The sequence below is a fragment of the Pseudorca crassidens genome, chromosome 4 (genome assembly GCF_039906515.1).
Source record: "Pseudorca crassidens isolate mPseCra1 chromosome 4, mPseCra1.hap1, whole genome shotgun sequence".
In the NCBI taxonomy this organism is placed as follows: domain Eukaryota; kingdom Metazoa; phylum Chordata; class Mammalia; order Artiodactyla; family Delphinidae; genus Pseudorca; species Pseudorca crassidens.
The window spans coordinates 147894846-147916140 of NC_090299.1; the positions used below are offsets into that span (position 1 = coordinate 147894846).

Here is a 21295-nt window from a genome sequence, read left to right on the forward strand (position 1 = left end):
GAAAGTGGACTCCAGGAAAGTTGTAGAACCAGGAATTTACCACTCTTCTTCAGCCCAAGGGTCTTCCCAGTACAAATCCCAGTTCTACATGCTATTTGCAAGCTGCATGACCTTCAGTGAGGAACTAACCCATGGCTTCCCAGACTGTAAAATGAGTTGTAAGAACTACCTCAGAATTGTGCAAGGATGATAAAAATGCATCTAACGCACTTAACAGTCCTAACTGGAACATAGGAAGCTCTCAAATAAACTTAGCAATATAGAGCAAGGATTCCACAGTGACCTAAGTCTTAATTAGGCAGTTTGAATTGAGTTTCGTTTACAATACCCTTACCCCAAACCATCTCATGTTGATTATAGACATGCGTCCCCATCTATACGAATGAGATCTATGAGTTTAAGCTCTGCTTATTATAGTCTGACTAGGTAGGGTACCTAGTAGGCAGGAACACCTGTCCCCTAAACATTTTGTAACAAAGGAGCCTTCAGAGAAGTGAGGGAGCTTTCAAAATCTGTATTTGGGGATACAAACTTTAAATTTACACTTCCATACTCTCTGCACTTTGAACTGATAAATGCTGAGAATTAAACTGAGAACACTGTTGATTTGAAGACGAAGAGGCATGCAATATGTAATTAATCTTACAAAATGTAAAAAAAAAAAAAAAGAAAACATTCTTTGGAAATAAGTTTAAAGGTAAGAAGTACAAGTTCTAAATCACTGGACAAAATTAATTCAACTTTTCCCTATTCCAGGACAGCTACGTCACTGATGCGCATAATGCTCAATAGTGGCTTGTTACCTAGTCTCATTCAGAATAAAATCTCTTTGTAATGAATAACGTATTGCCATATGTTGCTTTACCTTGTTGCTGTTATTGTTTTACAAGCTTGAACAGTCTGGAGGAAGTTCCAGTGGTCAGGTAAACTTCTGGTTGTATTTTCAAATGACATGTTCATCATTTTAAAAGTTTTCAAATGTTTGGAATGACTGACATCATGTTTCTTATTATAGAGATTTAACTTTTACCTACCACAAGGACCACCATTTTTTCCTCAGATCCCATCTCTCCCACCTCCACAATTGCCCCTGGTAAGCATGGGTTTGGGGAATCTCAAACTGCAAAAAGTATTTATTAGTTGGATGATGGTTATAACATTTTCCAAATTTTGACACAGAAATATAAGAGGCCACCAGGCATCAGCTATTCACACTACCCTCCCTGCATAGCTTGTGGTGAAGTGTGACAAAGGAGTAGCAACTTTCCCTCTAAAACTTCAGTGACTTCTTCCAATGTCTCTCTACACTTGCTATCAAAAAGATGTTTACACTGAATTACCCCGACTATGATGAGCTTAGTTACTCTTCATGAAGGGAATGCTAACCTTTTTCTATATTACCTGTTCTTTTTCTTTTTGTAAATAGCCTTGCTGTTTTCTTTTCTCTAAAGTTTTTTCCCCAGCTCTCCAGCTTTTTTTCACAGGTCAAACAATATAATTATTTTGCTCTTCTTGTACCCTTTCCAATCTCTCCTAATATCTGAATTCTTATAATATCTTTTTAATAAAGGCCAGGACAATGCTAAATACATAATAGAGTTACCTTTTTGGTACAGACCGCATTCATTTGGTTAATATTTACTGAGTGTCTACCAAATAATGGGGTCTACAGTGAGTGCTGGAAAAACAAAAAGTATAAATAAGTTCACAATCTGATGAGGAAGAGAGATTTATAAATGAAAAAACAATGTAATTTGGTAAGTGCTTCTAGATGCAAATACAAAACCAGCTGACTTAGGCTATGTGTCAAAGAGCTCCTAACAGAGGAAGGGTAGCCAGGCCAGGTCATGAGAAGTGGAAGGGGCATTCCAGGCAGAGGGAACAGCAAGTGCTGAGAAGGACATGGCAACCTGGGGAAAGAATGAACAGGGCAATGAGGCTGCCACACAGGTTGGGACATGTTAAATAAACAGTATTTAGGCAATGATGTTTTGAAAAGTTCATACACATTTTAAAATAGCAACTTGTTTAACTTCTTATCTATCATCTAAAAGTTTTAAAATATGAACACAATTTTGCATAGTTTTTGTTTTTATATCTAAATGTAACAAAACACCTTCCCTTTGCTTATATTTAATTTCGAACTGCTTACTTCTCAACTTTAAGTAGTCTTTTAGAAGTTGTCACTAAACCTACAGTCCTCAATGGAACATTCTTTCCCTTTAATGTTTTCACACGGCCTAACTGTTAGACACTACATTTCTAAGTTCTTGCATTTATAATTAATTGCTAATTATTTTGGTTCTAGTCAGGGTAAGGTGCATTGGTTCTTTTCTTTTTCTGAAATCCATACGATTTGGATTTTGCGTTAATTTGTAAATTAACACAAAATTCTGGAGTCTTGGTTTAGAATTTAGGAATTGCTACTAACGTCCTATGCTTAAAATTATGTAAATTTTTGTGGCAATAAAAAGAATCACTAGTATATGAAACAGAAGCTCTTCCTTCCACCAGATGGCCGAATAGTATGAAAAATCAGGCAAAGATGGCTTACTGTAGAAAAACTGAAGGATTTGCAAGAACTATCAACACAGAAGACAGATTCCTAGGCTTTAGGTTTGACTAATTAAGCAAAATAAGCATAGTTCTCGAAAGAAAAACATGATTTGAAATTCACTAGAATCTAATCTCCATTAACTAGAAGCTGAACTCCCTGACAGCACGTAATTGCTCAATAAATACTGATGGATGGAGGGATGGATGGATGGAGGAATGAGTAAATGAACATATGAGAAAGCTAAAACAAAATGTAGCACCTTATTTTATTCACAATTCACTTTTTTCCTCCTTTTTGTAGATTCCAATTCCTTTTCCATTTCCTAATAATCCAAATCAGGTAATTATACTTAAAGTTTCCTTTAAGAAAGTATCTAAATGAATACAAAACAAAAACTTGAAAATTCTTTAGATTTATTTGGAAAGAAGTTGATACCAAAAATAATGGTTATTATTCTCCTTTGGGGACAATTAGTGATTGATATTTTGTCTGATTTGAGTCATTTAATGTAAAAATCTCATATATCCTTGAAACCTGAGACCTGAAACTTTCCTTGATCATGTGGAGGGAACCCAGGAGACCAGTAGAAAAGCATTTGAAGTCAAATAATCTGGAGATGCAAGCTCTGTCATTTAACACTTTGGAGTAATCTTAAACTCCTTTGTGTCTTACTTTCCTTTAGAATACAAAATAGTGAAAAGGAATGATTTATGAAGTCCATTTCACCTCTAAAATTTTGTACTTATATTTGCTATTAATGGGGGGAAAATTCATTCTTACTGAAATGGAATCTGTCCCAGAAGTCTTTGAACTAGATTTAAGGTTATGGTCAAGGTATAAAAGGATTATTTGAATTTTACTTTTGACAGGATTTTAGTAAATGAGGGGAAATTACAGAGAACAAGACTGACTCAGTCACAAGCAAAAAAATAAATTGTGTGTAACATAGTATATTAATTCTAAATTTTTAAATGATACTTTGGTTACAACTATAGGAGATGATATTATTAAAGTTTTTTTTCATAAAGAAGTGATCCCTGGGAATTCCCTGGCGGTCCAGTGGCTTTCACTGCTGGGCCCGGGTTTGATCCTTGGTCAGGGAACTAAAGATCCCGCAAGCCATGTGGTGCAGCCAGAAGAAAAAAAAAAAAAAAAGGGATTCCCAAATACAGCCTTTTTTCCAACCTCGTAAGCATAAGTTTAATTATCTTTCCGAGAAGTCCCTGCTACGTTTGGAGTCCACACACATACACACAGAAATGTGGACTAGTGTTTCCTGAGATAGTAGGTTTGAAGGGGGTGGGTGGGTACTAAAGGGTGGAGGGGTACTTAAAATATTAGCGAATGTGAATCTTACTGATGTAATTTTATAAATGCTAAGAATTCTAAAAAGCATGTTTTCATTAATCAAGCTAACAGAAAATATATAACATAGAAAAGATAGATAAAATACTGCGTTACAACTCCCTGATTATTTGATTGTCTTTCCTCTTTTCTAGGTCCTGACACTTAATGATCTTAAAGCGGTAAATACTGCTCTGTTGATCTATAAAGTTTACAAAAATATTACTTTCGACACTCCATTTAAGATGAGCCAGTTCATCAGCAAAATTACTGTATTTATTAGTCCAATTCATTTGGAAACAAAATTAAGAACAGCTGTTAAATTCAAAGCCAAAAAAACTAACTCGATACATGCAAACAGTTCTACATTCATTTATTCAACTCATCCAAACTATAAATTGACAAAACAACGTCTTCTATCATTGATAAGGAAGAAGGTGAAGAGTCTTAAAAGACTTAAGAACTACAGAATAAATTACTTTAGCAGAGATGAAACAGACTAGTTTATTTCTTCACTAACGAAGCACACTAGCTTAAATGCATAACACATTAAAGATGATCAAATCTAAATCCCAACACAATTTTTTTTTACTGAACTGCACATAATTCAACTATTTAACAAGGCCCTTTATTGATATATGTTATTCAGAATATTAGTTTATAAAAACACAGGAGAAATACTTGAAGGGAGTTACAAAAGAGAACACTAAAAGTTTCATTTCCCATATACTTTTCACACTTAAACATTTTCTGAAATCAAGATACATCTTACAACAGATGCATTTAACCTAGAATCTCCTTTTTCTTTAAGATTCATCATTAACTAAATGGTACACTTTACAGTTGATGGTATCTCAGAGACCTGCAGTATTCGTAAAAATGTCAAAAAGTTAGGCCTAAAAAGTTAGGCGTAAACCATTGCGTGCCTGAGGTAAAAATTTTCAGGATTCTTCACTACAGATTATTTAAAATCAATCACCTTGAAGAATATTTAAGTGTGCCAGAAACTTTAAGGTCAAACTAAATAAGAAACAGAGTCAAAAAAAAAAAACCTAAGTCAAGTTCAAATAGCTAGTGTTCTTCCCACAATCCGCTGTTTAAGAGATTCTATAGTCCATTTCTAAATGACAAATTGTAAAAATTCTAGCATCTTTTAATTAGAATGTATTATATATATATGAATATGAATATATATTCTAAAAATGTTTTAGGAAACTACCGTCAATAATTAATTATTGATGATTACAAAATTAGCAAGTTCATTTACATCAAAACATGGCTAAAAGAGCCCTGGCCTGTGATGGGAAAGCCTAGATTGTAAGCTCACCTTTAAAATTAAATTAGCTCTGGGCTCCCCTGGTGGCGCAGTGGTTGAGTCCACCTGCCGATGCAGGGGACACGGGTTCGTGCCCCGGTCCGGGAAGATCCCACATGCCGCGGAGCGGCTGGGCCCGTGAGCCATGGCTGCTGAGCCTGCGCGTACGGAGCCTGTGCTCCGCAACGGGAGAGGCCACAACAGCGAGAGGCCCGCATACCACAAAAAAAAAAAATTAAATTCGCTCTGTGACCTTGGGTAAATGTATTAATTTACCTCCAAAGTCTCTTCCAGTGAAACTACTGACTCCTCAGACATATGACTCATTCAAATTACCAAATCTGAATACTTATTTATACTTTATTTTTCTGAACTTTATTGAAAGTGCTGTTGGCCACAAGCCATCCAGAAAGGATCCTGACAGAGTAACCTATAGAACTGCCATATCTTCACAGTGATAAGAATTTTTTTCTCCCAGTGATTGTGGTTAAACCAAGAAGCAGGAAAATGCACCCTAAGGGAACAAATGCTACCTCAGGGCAATTGTTCTTGCCTAAGAACAAGCAGGACAGTGTTTAGCTTACATATTGTTGCACACATGCTAGTATGGACAGCTCTACAAATAGAGGGATTCACCTTGACATAGTGGTCAATTCCTTGAGCAAGCTGCCAGTCTCTTAAAACAGGACCACAGGAAAGCTATAAAACAATACTCATCCAGTGAAATTGCTTGTGTAAGCAAACCCTCGAAGCAAAGTCATAGCTGTCCTAAAATGTTGGTTCAAGTATCATTCACAGAGGGAATTCAAATAATTTAAGAAAGATAGCACTTGTATGGAAGTGTTTACAGTGAGTTTCTCAACCATTCATATCAATTTTCTATATTTCAGATACAGTGAATACTGTTACAAGGCAGTTACAAGAAAATATTTCTGTGAATTAAGGGAATTTAAATCTAAATATTGCATATTCGTTTAAAAATCTTACCTCATGGGCTTCCCTCGTGGTGCAGTGGTTGAGAGTCCGCCTGCCGATGCAGGGGACACGGGTTCGTGCCCTGGTCCGGGAGGATCCCACATGCCGCGGAGCGGCTGGGCCCGTGAGCCATGGCCACTGAGCCTGGGCATCTGTAGCCTGTGCTCCGCAATGGGAGAGGCCACAACAGTGAGAGGCCCACGTATCGCAAAAAAAAAAAAAAAAAATCTTACCTCATGTAAATAAAACACAAAGCAGTAAAAATGGAATTAATTTTTCAATAAAAACAAAGATTTTCATATAGAAAGTATTTCAGCTTATATATGTACTAAGTTAAAAATAAGCTAAAAGGTAAACCCATTGATATCACTGATCATTGATTTTTCTTCTTTCACAGTTAATCATTTCTGTTTTGAACCAACTTGGGGTAAGTCCACAACTTTTAAGCTATTATAAACTACAAATCTACCTAATGGACTGAAGATAGTATCTTTTTTTTTTTAATATTTAGGGCTTCTTTGGGGTAAAATTTTTTTGCTATGGTTATATTGATAAAAGCAAGTGATATTTAATCTCAGAAAAGGTAAGAATAATTCTTCTGAACCATAAAACCATATGGCAGAATGGAGCCCAAGTGATTTACCCAAATTAAATCTCATGAGTTATAAACTTGATTTCCTCCAGGATCTTTTTTTTTTTTTTTTCTGGCTGCGCCGTGCAGCACGTGGGATCTTAGTTCCCCGACCAGGGATCAAACCTGCGCCCCCTGCATTAGAAGCGTGGAGTCTTAACCACTGGACCACCAGGGAAGTCCCTCCTCCAAAATCTTTAGATCAGAATTTCTGCAGGTCTAAAACTGTATTCTTTTCATAATGCCCAGAGCATTTGACAAAATTTCAGTTTATAGAAATTAGGTTAAGAAATTTCAAACAGTAAATTTTACCTCAAGCTTAGTTTTGTCTTACGGACAATTCATAGCAAACAGTGAGAAAAGCCTGCTGTGAAACTACCAAATCTAGAAATGCTCTAATCTCAAGGCAAGCCAACAAGTCTCCTTAACACAAAAGCATCAGCTCTCTTGATAGAAAGGCTACAGACCTTGAGACTTCTGCTTTGATTCTCACCCAAGTTTGCTTTCATCTAAAATACATACAAAAGAGAGAGAGAGACCAAAAAGGTATATTCCTTTTTAAAATATCTGAATTAATGTCAATGAAATGTCAGTATGTATTTTAACCTACCTTGAGAGAAGCTGATGAATCAAAATATTCTCAATCTTAATTTTGAGAAAGAAATTGGATTTCACGCAAGTTTTCCTTCTGAAAAGTTTCATTGCCCTAAAGTGTTTATTCTGTTTATTTTACCAATTCAAATGCTCTTACCAGCCCATCAAGGGTTAAGTGGGAGAAATTAAGCTCTATGTTGCAGAAAAGACAGTTGATGGTTCAATTTCTCAGCATTTAGGTATAACAGAACCACATTATTTGCTACCTCCCAACATTACATGATTGTACCCATACTAATCCATCAACATTAAATAAACATAATATGGGAGACATGGGTGGAGGCAAAGAAAAAATATGGCAAAAATACCTTTATATAGTAACTATAATCTGTATTGTTTATTTTGGCAGAAATAATTCTCTTACTACTATGTCAGAAGTTATATACGGTTAGTAAAATCTCCAAATATCTTTTGAGCATTATTATACATTTTTAAATACTTCTATCCTAAGAGTTTAACAGCTTCAGATTGTGCCCATATTGGTAAGTTAATAATATGATTAAAGGAGGTGTAAAGAAGACCAAATTAATTACAAGTGCTTTCTTCAAATGATGTGTTTTGAAATCAGTTTATTTATTCAAACTTCACAAATATTTTAGAAAATAACAGCAACCAACCTAAGTCCGTATACTGTCGGACAGAGTAGCATTTAGCCTCTAAAAGTGGTTAGAAATTTTAGGGGCCCTCTTCAGCATGTTTAGTATCTCGCTTCTATCTGAGTTTGAAATGCTTTGAAATCTCAAGAACACCTGCAGGCAAGACACCCTGACTGCAGCCGCTCATCCTTAGGTTAAGATATTATCAATAAATTGTCTCTGAGCCAAAATTATGTGAACAAGTTTAACAAGGCTCGCCAAATCAGATGTGGCCCTTACATTTCAAGTCACAAACCATAAATGGATTACTATGGATTACTATGGATAACATGAGTATTGCTTAAGTAATATAAATCTTCCAAACTACAAATTTAAAGTAAGAAATCATAAAAGCTTCATAAACGTAGTAGGGAATACAACAGACAGAGAATTCGCTCTGGAACCCTGCAGACCGGGATTCAAAATCCAGCTCTGTTGCTTACAGAGTAAACCTTGGGGCAACATTTCTAAATATCATTTTCATCTGTGAAATAGGAAAAATACCACCTAACTTCACAGGATTGTTGTGTGAGGATTAAGTGATACGATGTAGATATTCAATAAATGCTATCTATCACTGTTTTAACTGTCTCTTGAAAAAAATATTCCTTATATCTGAAATATAAGTAAATATGAAGGCAATATCACCTAGTGATACAGGAGCAGATATTCCTCCAGAAATGTCTTAAACTAAAATTTTAATCTGTTTTTTTTTCTATTATAGATGGTGCTGGATACTTACAGTTAGAAGATTATCTACTTCTACCCTATCTGTAGGGTAGAGTAGTTTTATCATTTTGCATACTTTGCAAATGTTCCAATGAAAACTACAAAATGCCACAAAAAATTGATTATCTGCGGATCATGTGCTTTACTCATTCTTTAAGTAAAATTTTCATATAACCTAATATCTTTACTAATGTCAGGGTAGATGTGTCAAAAGTAAATGTCATTCTTTAGGCAACTGCTCAAACTTTCTCAAGAGCTTCTGTAAGTAGTTTCAATTTTAGAGAATTCTATTCCATGCCAGGAAGAAGCAATTTCTCGCTACCAGACAGTAAACGTAGAATCAGACTCTTTCATGCTGGGACAAGGTTATCCCATCCCTCACCCAATGAGCAGATAATTCTTGTCAAGTACAAGTCCCTTGTTATGTACCCAAGGACCAGGATTTTATGGATTTTAGAAAATTAATACTGCACATAAACCTTGTAACTCTTCCAGAGAGGTTTGAGGCAGCATACTAAAATCAAACATTCTAATGTTTCTCAGCAAAACTTATAGTCACACTAAGGGGAAAAAAGCCTCCTGTCAGTTCAGTTCAAATTTACCCCAAAGGAGTTTTGACACTAACTCGGGGTTGGGGGGAGAGAAAATAAAAAACAAAAAACACCTTTTCGATTGATTTACCTTAGCCCTAGTTCTGTCCTCTAGCTACAGAGTAAGCCTAATACTCTTTTCAAATATCTGAAGGAAACAACCACGTCTCTATCCCCTAACCCTCCTTTTCTTCAGATGCCCCACCTGTAGTCCAACTGGAATGAAGATGGAATTATGACAGTCCCTACCTCAGGCTGACAGGAATTAGTATCATGAGACTTTCCCACTGGATATCTTGGCCAGAACGTGATACACATGCGACAAGGCAGTGTTATTTTCCTTCCTCTTCCCTGCTTCCAAGAACACGTGGAACACCAACTCTTTCCTTTCCTCTGGGAATTACAATGTTAATAGTGAGTCTCTCAAAAACCTATGTCAGTCTTTAACAATCTCTTCCTAACAAAAAACACCCAAACTCCCAAAGACCTCCTCTGTGTCTGATTTCAGTTCCTTTCTGAACATCTATTTTTAATTCATTTATGGCACACACAGTTACAGTAGAATGAAATACATATAGCAATTTCAATTACTAGTTTCCTGCACACATTTTTTTAAGTCATAATTCTTGGAAATGAGAACATGATTTCTTGTTCGCTGATCCTGACCTTTACCAGCTAAGAGTGACTGAAATTTCCTCATAAAACTTACAACTCTAAAGGCAAGAATACATGAGGCTTCCACTTTTGAAAGCAGCTTCAACAAGATCATGTAAAGCAAAATGCAAAGCAAACAATTTAAAGATAAATCAGATTAAACAATGGTGATCGGTGCTATTCTGAAAGAAGCTTGATGTGACAGGAACATCCTTCAGACCTCAGAAGATCAATGGGGAAAAAAAAAAAAAGACAAACAAGAACTACATGGAAAGCAGAAGTTATGGCTGAACAGAAATTTACCTTTATTTAGATTCTGATTCTTCGAAGAGCATCAGTTGTTAAGTTTGGTTTAAGCCATGCTTAAATAAAATGCATACAAAATATGATTATTTATAGCTCTTTTGACTGGAAAGCAGAAAATTCTGTGTTCTGTTTCACCATATTTGCTAACTTTATTCTGATGCAAAACCTTCTAAATGCAAATCATTTTGAAAGTGAATAAAATAATCTCCAAGTGATCTACCCCTGCCCTTTTTACATATGAGCTCTGTGACGCTGCCTTCTTTTCAGTACATGTTCCTTTGTTGCCATTTGGCTTTCATGGCGATTGCGAGCTATAACCCATGGCAGTCAGTTTCAGAGTCCTCACTCCAGTGGGCATCTCGTTTCTCTGCCACAAGTTTGATGAATTGAAAGTGACTAGCATAAAGCTTGAGTTTATCACTGATGTCCACCCATTTCACTTTTCCAGCATCATCTCCAGCTTCTAAGGTAAGGTTATCCATTATCTCACCTGGTTACCAAAGAAAAAACATCATCAAGAAAAAGTAATTTATTCATTTCTTTTTCAGCATAATTCTGTATCTTCAAGTATTGCTACTATAATAACCTTAAATCATCATTATATTAAGTGGCCAAGTGAATTAAAAACTAGAATATTCCAAATTTCCCAAATGCCCCAATTTTAACTAAGTTCCTAAATTTTAAGTGACGGTACCAGTAAGAAAGCTTTTCTCTTTAAAAAGTAAAAATATTACCCTTCAAAAAAAAAAGAGAAAAAAAATAAACATGAAAACTCACATCAAAATTCCAGAAGGATTACAGATTTAAATGTTAAAAAAAAATGAAAGAAAACAATTACTGATGACTCACTTTAGAGTCTTAAGGTAAGTGTACTTTTCCAAGTATGACACCAAACCAGGAACCATAAAATAAAATATTCAGTGGGGGGATGAGGTGGTGGTGGGATGACCTGGGAGATTGGGATTGACATGTATACACTAATATGTGTAAAATAGAGAATAAGAACCTGCTGTATAAAAAATAAATAAAATAAAATTCAAAAAATATTTAGAGTTATATTTATAAATACATATATATTTATTAAAATATTTATAATTATCAAAAATTAAAAAGAAATGCTTTCAATCACTGCTGGCAATCTAAATGGCACGTTTCTGTAGGACAATTTGGCAATGTTTTTCAAGAGCTTTTAAAAAGCAAATGCTCTTTGATGAGCATTCATTCAAAAAATATCAAGAGTGCCTCTTATGCACCAGACCCTGTACTGGGGATACAATAAACAACCCAGCAATTCCACTTCAAAGGATTTATCCTAAGGAAATAAAAAGACAAGGCTACTGAAGTATTCAAGGCAACATTATTTATAACCAAAAAGAGAAAATGGGACATAACCGAACTTTCCATCTAGAGGGCACAGATTATTAAATAAATGATAAGACAGCTACACAATGCACTCCCATTAAAAGGGAAGCCATTCTATAAATACTGATATGGAAATATGTCCATAATATATTTTTAAGTGAAAATTCAAGTAACAAAACAGAATGTACAGTGTGAGCCCATTTTACTTTAAAAACAACTATATAAAATCTGGAAAAAGATAAATCAAAACGCTAACAGTGGTATCTTTGGGAAATGAAATAACTGGTGCTTTAAAATTTTTTCCACTTTATGTCACCTATTTTCTAAACTCATTTCTAACTAAAATTTCTAACTCATTATAAACACTATATCCTTTATCTTTACAATGATTATCTTTAAAATAATAAAGCTGCTTCTTAAAAGAAAAGAATCAATTGAATATTTCAGCATAACAGGTTTCTAAATCCCAGTGCTAAAATGACAGCTCTTTGTGTATCTCACAGCAACTACAACATCCAATTTTCAATGGAGAACCAGAATTAAGACGTAAACCTGAATCTAAAAGTTAAATTAAAATATCTGATTATCTAAATAACAGTGTCCTCTAACATGCTCTTTATCAGATCTAATAATGTCTGAAAAGCATCCTCCCCTTCTGGTCACCTAATAAATTACACAAAACAGAATTCTAAAAAGTTTAAAGTTTATAGTCTGACACATGAAGAGCTTGGAAATCATCACTCCTATCTTCACACACAAAAAATCTGAACAAACTGAAAATCAACAACTCTTTTTGGATCCATCAGAGAATTGAGGTCACAGGGCACAATGCCACCCTGAAAACTAGAGAGACAGGCAAATACAGAGAATCACAACTTACCGGGAACAGAATCCCACCTCTGGAGCTAACAAGTGGTAGAAACATTTAAAAGGTAACTGACTCATTTTTGGAAACTGATCTGTGAACTAGCTTGAGAGAGAAAATCTCCTGGAGGCACAGTCTTGGGGTGGGAGGGTCATATTTTTAGGAGTTTTATCTCAGGAATGCCACCAGGTTCTCAGAGTAAAGACAAGAAAAATCCCCACTTGCTTGCAGCAGGGAGAGGGGAAAAGTAACCATTCTGAAATTAGACAAAGCATTCTGCCCTTAAGGAAAATATTTCACCAGTCCTAACCAACCTGGGGGAAGGGAAATACCCAACTCTAGCCTCCTATCTCGCCTAAGGAGTGTGAGGGTAGAAGGAAGAAGCTGAGAAGCCGCAGTGAAGGTCACAGCCCAGGGGCCCAGGCTCACTGAAAAACTAAACCCTAATCACTGAGTTCTCCTATGATTCTCCTCCAAAAGCCCACAAACCCCCTCCAAATCCCACAGCAATAGGGATTCCATAAAATAACAAGGGAGTGTAACTGAAAGAATTGCGTGGCACAGACCTTATTTAAGTAGTCTCTAGAGAAACCCAAAGACAACAGAAGAGACAAAAACAAAAACACCAGAGGAAATTTTAGCCTCTGACAGGTACAATTACAGCAGGTAAGTACAGCCTAACTCCTAGTCAACTAAACATAAGGCCTCACACTAAAGATCTATTTACCTCAGTCTCTTTTACTGGATACATCATGTTCACCTTTCAAAACAACTAGAAGGCATGCTACAAGGCAAAGAGCACAGTCTGAAGAGACAAAACATCAGAATGAGACTCAGATATAGCAGAGATTTGGAATTATCAGACCACAACTTTTTTTTTAAGTTCAGAGAGAAAATAAAACAGTGAAAACAGTGATTTGAACAACTCAAACACTATAAAATCAACCTCTAGTGGGTCAGTCATTGTTTTTTAACTCCAGAAATACGGAGCTAACAAATTTATCAGTACTTAAGTTGTAGAGACCTGCTTGTAAATTATATTTGCATACTTCTCCTTCTGAAATGTTTCTTTTAAGTTCTCAATACCAGGATGAATTATCCTAATACTTTGGTTAGAGTTGTTGTTTGGAAGTAATGAAATTGGTGCTGGGAGTTTTCCGAAGTTCAACAAGAATGTAAAAGTGACAGATCTTCTAGTTCCAGCCCATTTTGTAAGGAAAAAACTGAGTCCAAGAGAACATGTGATTTGCACAAGGTTATACTGAGACAAGAAGGGGGCAGGGCAAAACCTTTAAAAGAATGACAACTTTAGGGCACATAATTTTAGTCTATAAATTTAACCTTAATTTTATATGCTACCAATGGATTAAAGGATATTAGTTACTGGTAACACTTTTAAAGCTTTCTTCTACATATTCTTTTAATATAAACAATCTGCTTTCATACAAATATTATCCTATAACCGGTAGTTGATTGACTTAAAATGCTAAAATAGTCCAGATTTAACTGTGCCCCAGTAGTCTGCTTCACTTAAATTGGATCCTCTAATTCAGTTAGCTTAAAAAACTTAAGTAAGATTACCTGTTTCATCATGGTAATTCACAGCTTCTGTCTCCATCCATGCGTTATCAGTGTTCCGAGGATCATCAACATAACCTTTATATATCTATTTTTAAAAGGAGACAGACCAAAAAAAAAGTGCAGGGTGAACAGGAATGGGTAGAGAAGAGCATGCTACCTTCATTAGAACCAGAAATATCCTGTTGCAAACAATGCACGTTTAATTAACATTAGTGAACTGTACACTTAAAAATGGTTAAGATGGCAAATGATATGTTACGTGCTTTTTATCACAAAAAAAAAGAAATGTAAATATTACAGGACCTTTAATGTAGCATTCCATACACTTGTTTTACATTTCCCAGGGAGGAAATTCCCTGATGGTCCAGTGGTTAGGACTCGGTGCTTTCACTGCCAGAGCTCAGTTCAATCCCTGGTCGGGGAACTAAGTTCCCACAAGCTGCACAGCTCAGCCAAGAAAAAGTCAATGTGAAAATGAAATTAAGAAATTAAGAAAACAGGGACTTCCCTGGTGGTGCAGTGGTTAAGGCTCCACGCTTCCAATGCAGGGGGCCCGGGTTCAATCCCTGGTCAGGGAACTAGATCCCACATGCATGCTGCAACTAAGAGTTCACATGCCACAACTAAGGAGCCCGTGAGCCGCAACTAAGACCCAGCGCAACCAAATAAATAAATTTTTCTTAAAAAAAGAAATTAAGAAAACAATTCCATTTACAATAGCATCAAAAGAATAAAATATTTTTAAAAATAAATAAATAAATTTCCCAGGGAACAGTATTCTCAAGAACATTTTGAGGCAGCTTTAAAATTCATAAAACCCTCAATACCTCAGACTCTAATTTCAGAATTTAAGAATAGTCATATTTGGGCCACATGATTTTTTTTAAGAGTCTATAAGTATTTTTCTGTTTTAATAACTTCTGTGATTATAGTTTCAGACATGCAAAGATAGATTCTTCTAGTTAGAAATCTATAAATAAGGTTAGTAAAGACTAATATTTAAGCTATTAATACATGAAAAGATTTGGATCCAGCCATCTACGACAAATGTGACCCGAAACCCAGACAGCATATTGATAGATAAATAATTAAGAAATCCTAATTCTAGAAAGAAAACAAAGCAATTCAAAGAAAAGCCAATAAAAAAGAAAAGAAAATCTACCCTTTTCCTTATTATTAGTGCACATATACCTTATAAAGTGATTTTTTTTAATCACAAAGGGTATGTAGACAAAACAGCCATGAGACTTAAATGGTTATGAACAAGAAAAACTCTGAACATAATTTTTAACATAATTTAAAATATATTATATACATATATATATACATATATATATATACATATATTTAAATATAAATGTCCTTTCAAAAAAGCTGAATTCATGCAAATTTTTTAAAAAAGAAAAGATTTTCCGTTAGATGGGTGAACTCAGTGTCACATTAGCTCACACCTAAAGAAAAATTAAGAGGAAAAAATGTATTATAGTAAATGATGTAACTGGCCTAAAGTTGGACTATAAAAATTTGAGTAGAAATCTATTTACAGTTAAGAGCTACAATTAATTTGTTTTTATGAACGTGTATTTCAAATATACAAGTATTTCACTTTATTCAGAAAATGATCAACGAGATTTCCAGGTGAACTTTAAGTAATTTTCATTAATCCCCAGGACTAAATCCTTCCTGGAAATCTTCATTTCTTACCACTAGATGTTCCTGGCTGAAGAGCTTGTGCAACTTTTCCTCTAATTCTCTCTTTTCAGCACCAGATTTCTGTAAGGAGTTGAGAGCTTCCTCACCAAATTCTCTTTTCAGTGTGGCACTAATCTTCTCTCCTGGATCCACCATCCCCTAAGAGTCACATTTTTGTTTAGAAAAAGTAATAAGCTTCAATTCAATCAATAGATATTTACTGAGTGATGCAGTGGACATATATTGCTCTATCTGCCCATAATCTTCTGTGATATGTTCTTCTCTAAATCATTTGTTTCTAGTAGAAGCAGCTTAGCAGCGTATCCCATATACTCAACCATAGTAATTAGTCCAAAGTTAGCCTACGGTCAACTGAGCCAGTCAGACTCCTTTCCTGGTATCTTCCAAAGTCAAGCTATGGAAGGAAGGGATGCAGGCAAGAAAGAATACAGCAAATTGATACTTTCCCCATTGGTCATTCCATTCCAGCCAAACTGACCTCCTCAGTGTTCCTAGGATATGCCAGACATATCCCAACCTTAAGGCCTTTGTACCTGCTATGACTTCTGCCCAAGATGCTTTCCCCAGATATCCATCCACATGGTTCAGTCGTTCACCTCCTTCAGATCTTTACTCAAATGTCACCTTCTCAGGAGACCTTCTCTAACCACCCTATTGAAAATTGCAAACTCTCAAACACTTCCTAATCCCCTTCCTTGCTTTAGTTTTTTTCTTAATATTGATATTTATCACCTTCTAACATTACAGTAACTTGTTCATGTTATATTATCTGTCTCCCTCAGTGGAGTGTGAGCTCCAGGAAGACAAGGATGTTTGTTTATGTTGCTCTGCTGTATCCTCAATGTCTAAAATATTAGCTGACAAAAGGCAGATGCTCAAAATATACTGAGTAGATCAACGACTCTCAAAATTATATTAACGACAACAGTTCCCTGACTGATTAGAATTTCAAATGACAATAAAAATATAAGATCCTGTGATGATATCATTGTATTTTGCATTCAGCACTGAGTGGAGTTTGACTATTTGGCTCTTATAATTAGCCTAAGCTTTTGTCACAGTCAGCTACAACCTTCATTTTCATTCCATTTTACCCGACAAAGAAAAACAGCCATTCCTGCAGATAGGAGAATGTGTATACAAAGAGCCATCCTCTCATCAAACTATCTCCATTTCACAATATGGCATAAAATATAAAACCCACTACTGAACACATACACATTTTTAAAAGCCCCTTGAAATATACTACTGACATGAACTCAGTAGAAGTATACTCTTCCTGATGATATTATGAAAACTCAAAAAACTACAAGGAACAGTAATAGTGTTATCTTTTTAAAAATACTAAAAATCTTACCTTGGGCTTGGAGTAGGTGTTGAGTTCTGAGATGAAACCCAATATTAGTGAGTACCTACTATACCAGGTGCTTTATATGCTATCTCTAATAATCCTGTGAAATATATATGACTATTTTTAAAACAAAGGTCTGAACTCCATATCACTAGCTCAAAGTGCAAAGGTCAAAACACAAGCCCGGGTCTAACTCCAAAGTCCATGTTCTTTCCCAAAGGTCTTAGAATTAGACTCAGATTCTAACAGCTTTGTTGTATTATCCTACATTTGCCATTGACAATGATACTTCATTGCAAAAGAATCACTGGGGAGGAATGGAGAATAGATGAAGTAGAAAAGATCCATACACAATAACCTTGTAGTAAATAAAGCCACTAAAAAGAACTTACAACACTGATTTGACTTAATTTTAATGCTTACCCCTGGGATGGCCCATTCTCCACAGTCTTTCCTTTTTATTGCAACAAACTGTAAGATGTTTTTCCCAGAAATGGGATGGGTAATTTTATTTCCACTTCTGTCCCTTTTCCACCTATAACAGTAATGTAAGGTCATAACTGATTTAGAACAAAGACCAAGGTTCTATTTCAAGCTTAAGACAAAGCTATAAAGATATATTTTTCTTTATAACAGAGTATATATAAATTTACCTCAAATCAGCTAGTTTTGTAAAGAAATATTGTTTTGTATTAAAAATATTCTTTATTTAGCACTGTTACAAACCAAGACAAATGTCTACTTTCCATAAAGGATATTATAGTCTCCATAATAAAAATTCAAGATATAAACAGTTTTTACTACTTAAAGTAAGATTTATCAAAAAAAATTAAAAGCAGAACAGAATTTAAAAGAAGGGTCATAGGGTGGGATAGGGAGGGTGGGAGGGAGGGAGACGTAAGAGGGAAGAGATATGGGAACATATGTATATGTATAACTGATTCACTTTGTTATAAAGCAGAAACTAACACACCATTGTAAAGCAATAATACTCCAATAAAGATGTAAAAAAAAAAAAAGAAGGGTCATAAAAGTTTTTTTTTTTAATCCAAGGATCCTTTTTAAGAATTTTAAGTAGTGAAAAAGATCTGTAATATTTGCTTTTAACAGTTTGCCCTACGTTTTCAGAAAAGCAGATTATAATGATACAGGTTCCGCTGGTCTCAAGAAAAGTGCTTCTCAATCTTTATCCCCGCTTTTGATAAAAGAAGTCTCACACTATCCTTTAATTTAATTTTATATCTCAAATTGAATTGCATTTTTTTAAAGCATCGAGGCGACATTAATTTCAGAATGTGCTTTTTCTAACCACAGCCTCCTTCACAAAGATGTTGATAAATCTCCCCTTCTCCTTCCCTACACCCACCACATCTACTTCCTCCTGCCGAATTTTAAGAATAGTTTTAATAGTCCCTTAGGCAAAGATAAAGATTTTGAACTTCCAGTACTAAACCAAAAAAGAAAGCCTATGATCTAATCATCACTACGCATGAGACTCAATAAAATATACTAGTTTAGAAGACCTAAATAGACATTTCTCCAAAGAAGATATACAGATTGCCAACAAACACATGATACGATGCTCAACATCACTAATCATGAGAGAAGTGCAAATCAAAATTACAATGAGGTATCACCTCACACCGGTCAGAATGGCCATCATCAAAAAATCTACAAACAATAAATGCTGGAGAGGGTGTGGAGAAAAGGGAACCCTCTTGCACTGTTGGTGGGAAAGTAAATTGATACAGCCACTATGGAGAACAGTAAGGAGGTTCCTTAAAAAACTAAAAATAGAACTAACTTATGACCCAGCAATTCCACTACTGGGCATATACCCTGAGAAAACCATAATTCAAAAAGAGTTATGTACCAAAATGTTCAATGCAGCTCTATTTACAATAGCCAGGACATCGAAGCAACCTAAGTGTCCATGGACAGATGAATGGATAAAGAAGATGTGGCACATATATACAATGGAATATTACTCAGCCATAAAGAGAAATGAAATTGAGTTATTTGTAGTGAGGTGGATGGACCCAGAGTCTGTCATACAGAGTGAAGTAAGTCAGAAAGAGAAAAACAAATACCATATGCTAACACATATATATGGAATGTAAAAAAAAAAAAAAAAAAAAAAGTAGTTCTGACGAACCTAGGGGCAGGACAGATATAAAGATGCAGACGTAGAGAATGGACTTGAGGACACGGGGAGGGGTAAGGGTAAGCTGGGACGAAGTGAGAGAGTGGCATTGACATATATACATTACCAAATGTAAAACAGATAGCTGGTGGGAAGCAGCTGCATAGCACAGGGAGATCAGCTCAGTGCTTTGTGACCACCTAGAGCAGAGGGAGAGGGAGGGTGGGAGGGAGACGCAAGAGGGAGGGGATATGGGGATATATGTATACGTATAGCTGATTCACTTTGTTATACAGCAGAAACTAAAACAACATTGTAAAGCAGTTATACTCCAATAAAGATGTTAAAAAATTTTTTTTGAATATAGTAGTTTAGATATGAGTGCCCAGATTTCTTTATATTGTGGCTGAATACCATATCTAACCCATAATTTCCCCCCCGCCAAAGAGTTCATAGTCTAGCAGTGGAGCTAGACATGTATGTGAATAAACTACAAGAGTGACAGCTTGATGAGTACAGTAAATAGAAATGAAAGAATAATTGGTATAAGAAGACAACATCTGTTTTTAAGGATGCCAGAGACAGGAAACAAAGTTATAAAATAAAATAATGTATTCAAGAAACTGAAAGTATATGTGGCAACATAAGCATCAGTGAGGGAAAGATAGATGGTGAGGCTGGAGAAGTATGCAAAGAATTCATCAAATTCATCTGCTTAGAGAGCCAGAGAATATTTTAAGAATATATTTAAGAATTTTTTAAGCAGGGAAAAAGCCATTAGCAATTTGTATTTTAGAAAGCTCACTCACTTTGACAAAAGTTTGGAAGTTGGTTTGGAGGGAAGCAAGACTGGAGGCAAGAAAACCAGCCAGAAGACTGTTACCATGGTCCAGGTACAAGACGATGAGCACAGGACTGAAGGTAGAGACAGCGAACATGGAGAAAAGACAGATTTTACCTTTACTTTTTTCTTTTTTAGCCTTTACTTTTTAAAAGTCATTTATATAGCACTTATTATGGACCTGATACTGTTGTGCTTTAATGTATTTATCCACTTAAGCCTCAAAACCAGCCTATAAAGTAGCTGTATTATTGTGGAAAATGAGGCGCAGAGAAGTAGATAACTTGCCTGAGGTTGCAGAGGAAAAAAGTTGTGTAAACCAAGATTTGAACCCAGGCAATCTGGTTCCAGAATCTGCACTCTTAATCACTATACTATTTTACTTAAATTAAACAAACAGAATTTACACTAATTAGGTTAGAGGAGGGATAAGGTGGCAAATGATGGCTCTGTCCACTCAGAAACGTTTACTAGCACCTACTACACCTCATGTGCAAGGAGCTGGGAAAACGAAGACTAACACAGAGCCTCTGCTGCTCAGGCAGCCAGCCAGCCGGCCAGTCATGGCTAGAGCCCTGGGAAGAGAAGCTGAATACAGAGAGATGCTGCTGGGCAAAAAGGCAGGACCATGCAGATGACGAAAAGCTTGCATATCACATTTACATTCTCAGATTTTATCCTCAATGGACTCATTTAAGGATTTTAAACAGAGTAGTTTCTTGTTATGTTTCTGTTAGTACCAAATACATTGGCACTAAATTTAAAACAAAATTTCTTGATACAACAGAAATAATATATCATTTTAACTAGTGAACCTCATTAACATTTATTAAATGCTAATGATATTCCTATGTATGATTCATATTCCCTCCCTACTTCTGATGGTCCACACCTTCCTGTTTCTAACCGAACAGGAAAGAAAATCATACCGCCATTAACTTTTTTTTTTTTTGCGGTACGCGGGCCTCTCACTGCTGTGGCCTCTCCTGTTACAGTCTGTATTTATCCAATTACTCAGCTCTTTGCTACTGAAGTGTGTTTTAGTTCTT

The 21295-nt window shown here is 35.5% G+C and overlaps 1 protein-coding gene and 1 long non-coding RNA gene across 4 annotated transcripts in view; one reads left to right on the forward strand and one right to left on the reverse strand.

Annotated features, from left to right (window-relative positions):
- On the forward strand, positions 1-8465 carry LOC137224065 (uncharacterized). Its single transcript, XR_010943214.1, has 4 exons — positions 1-1093; positions 2858-2896; positions 4057-4083; positions 6589-8465. It is a non-coding gene; the product is annotated as an uncharacterized lncRNA (long non-coding RNA).
- The window catches only part of NUDT9 (nudix hydrolase 9), a 26287-nt gene continuing 12777 nt past the window's right edge, over positions 7786-21295 (reverse strand). The window contains exons 5-9 of one of the 3 annotated variants that reach the window (XR_010943202.1): positions 17686-17797; positions 15903-16049; positions 14199-14283; positions 10388-10880; positions 7786-9823 (exon numbers count right to left, since the gene is read on the reverse strand). Coding sequence is in view for 2 of the 3 variants with exons in the window: in XM_067737018.1 (XP_067593119.1) it covers positions 10702-10880; positions 14199-14283; positions 15903-16049; positions 17686-17797 (523 nt within the window). In the remaining variant the exon portion in view is untranslated. Of the gene's footprint in view, positions 9824-10365; positions 10881-13344; positions 13423-14198; positions 14284-15902; positions 16050-17685; positions 17798-21295 lie in introns of those variants that run through there. The other 2 variants (XM_067737018.1, XM_067737019.1) reach the window with 2 other exon arrangements.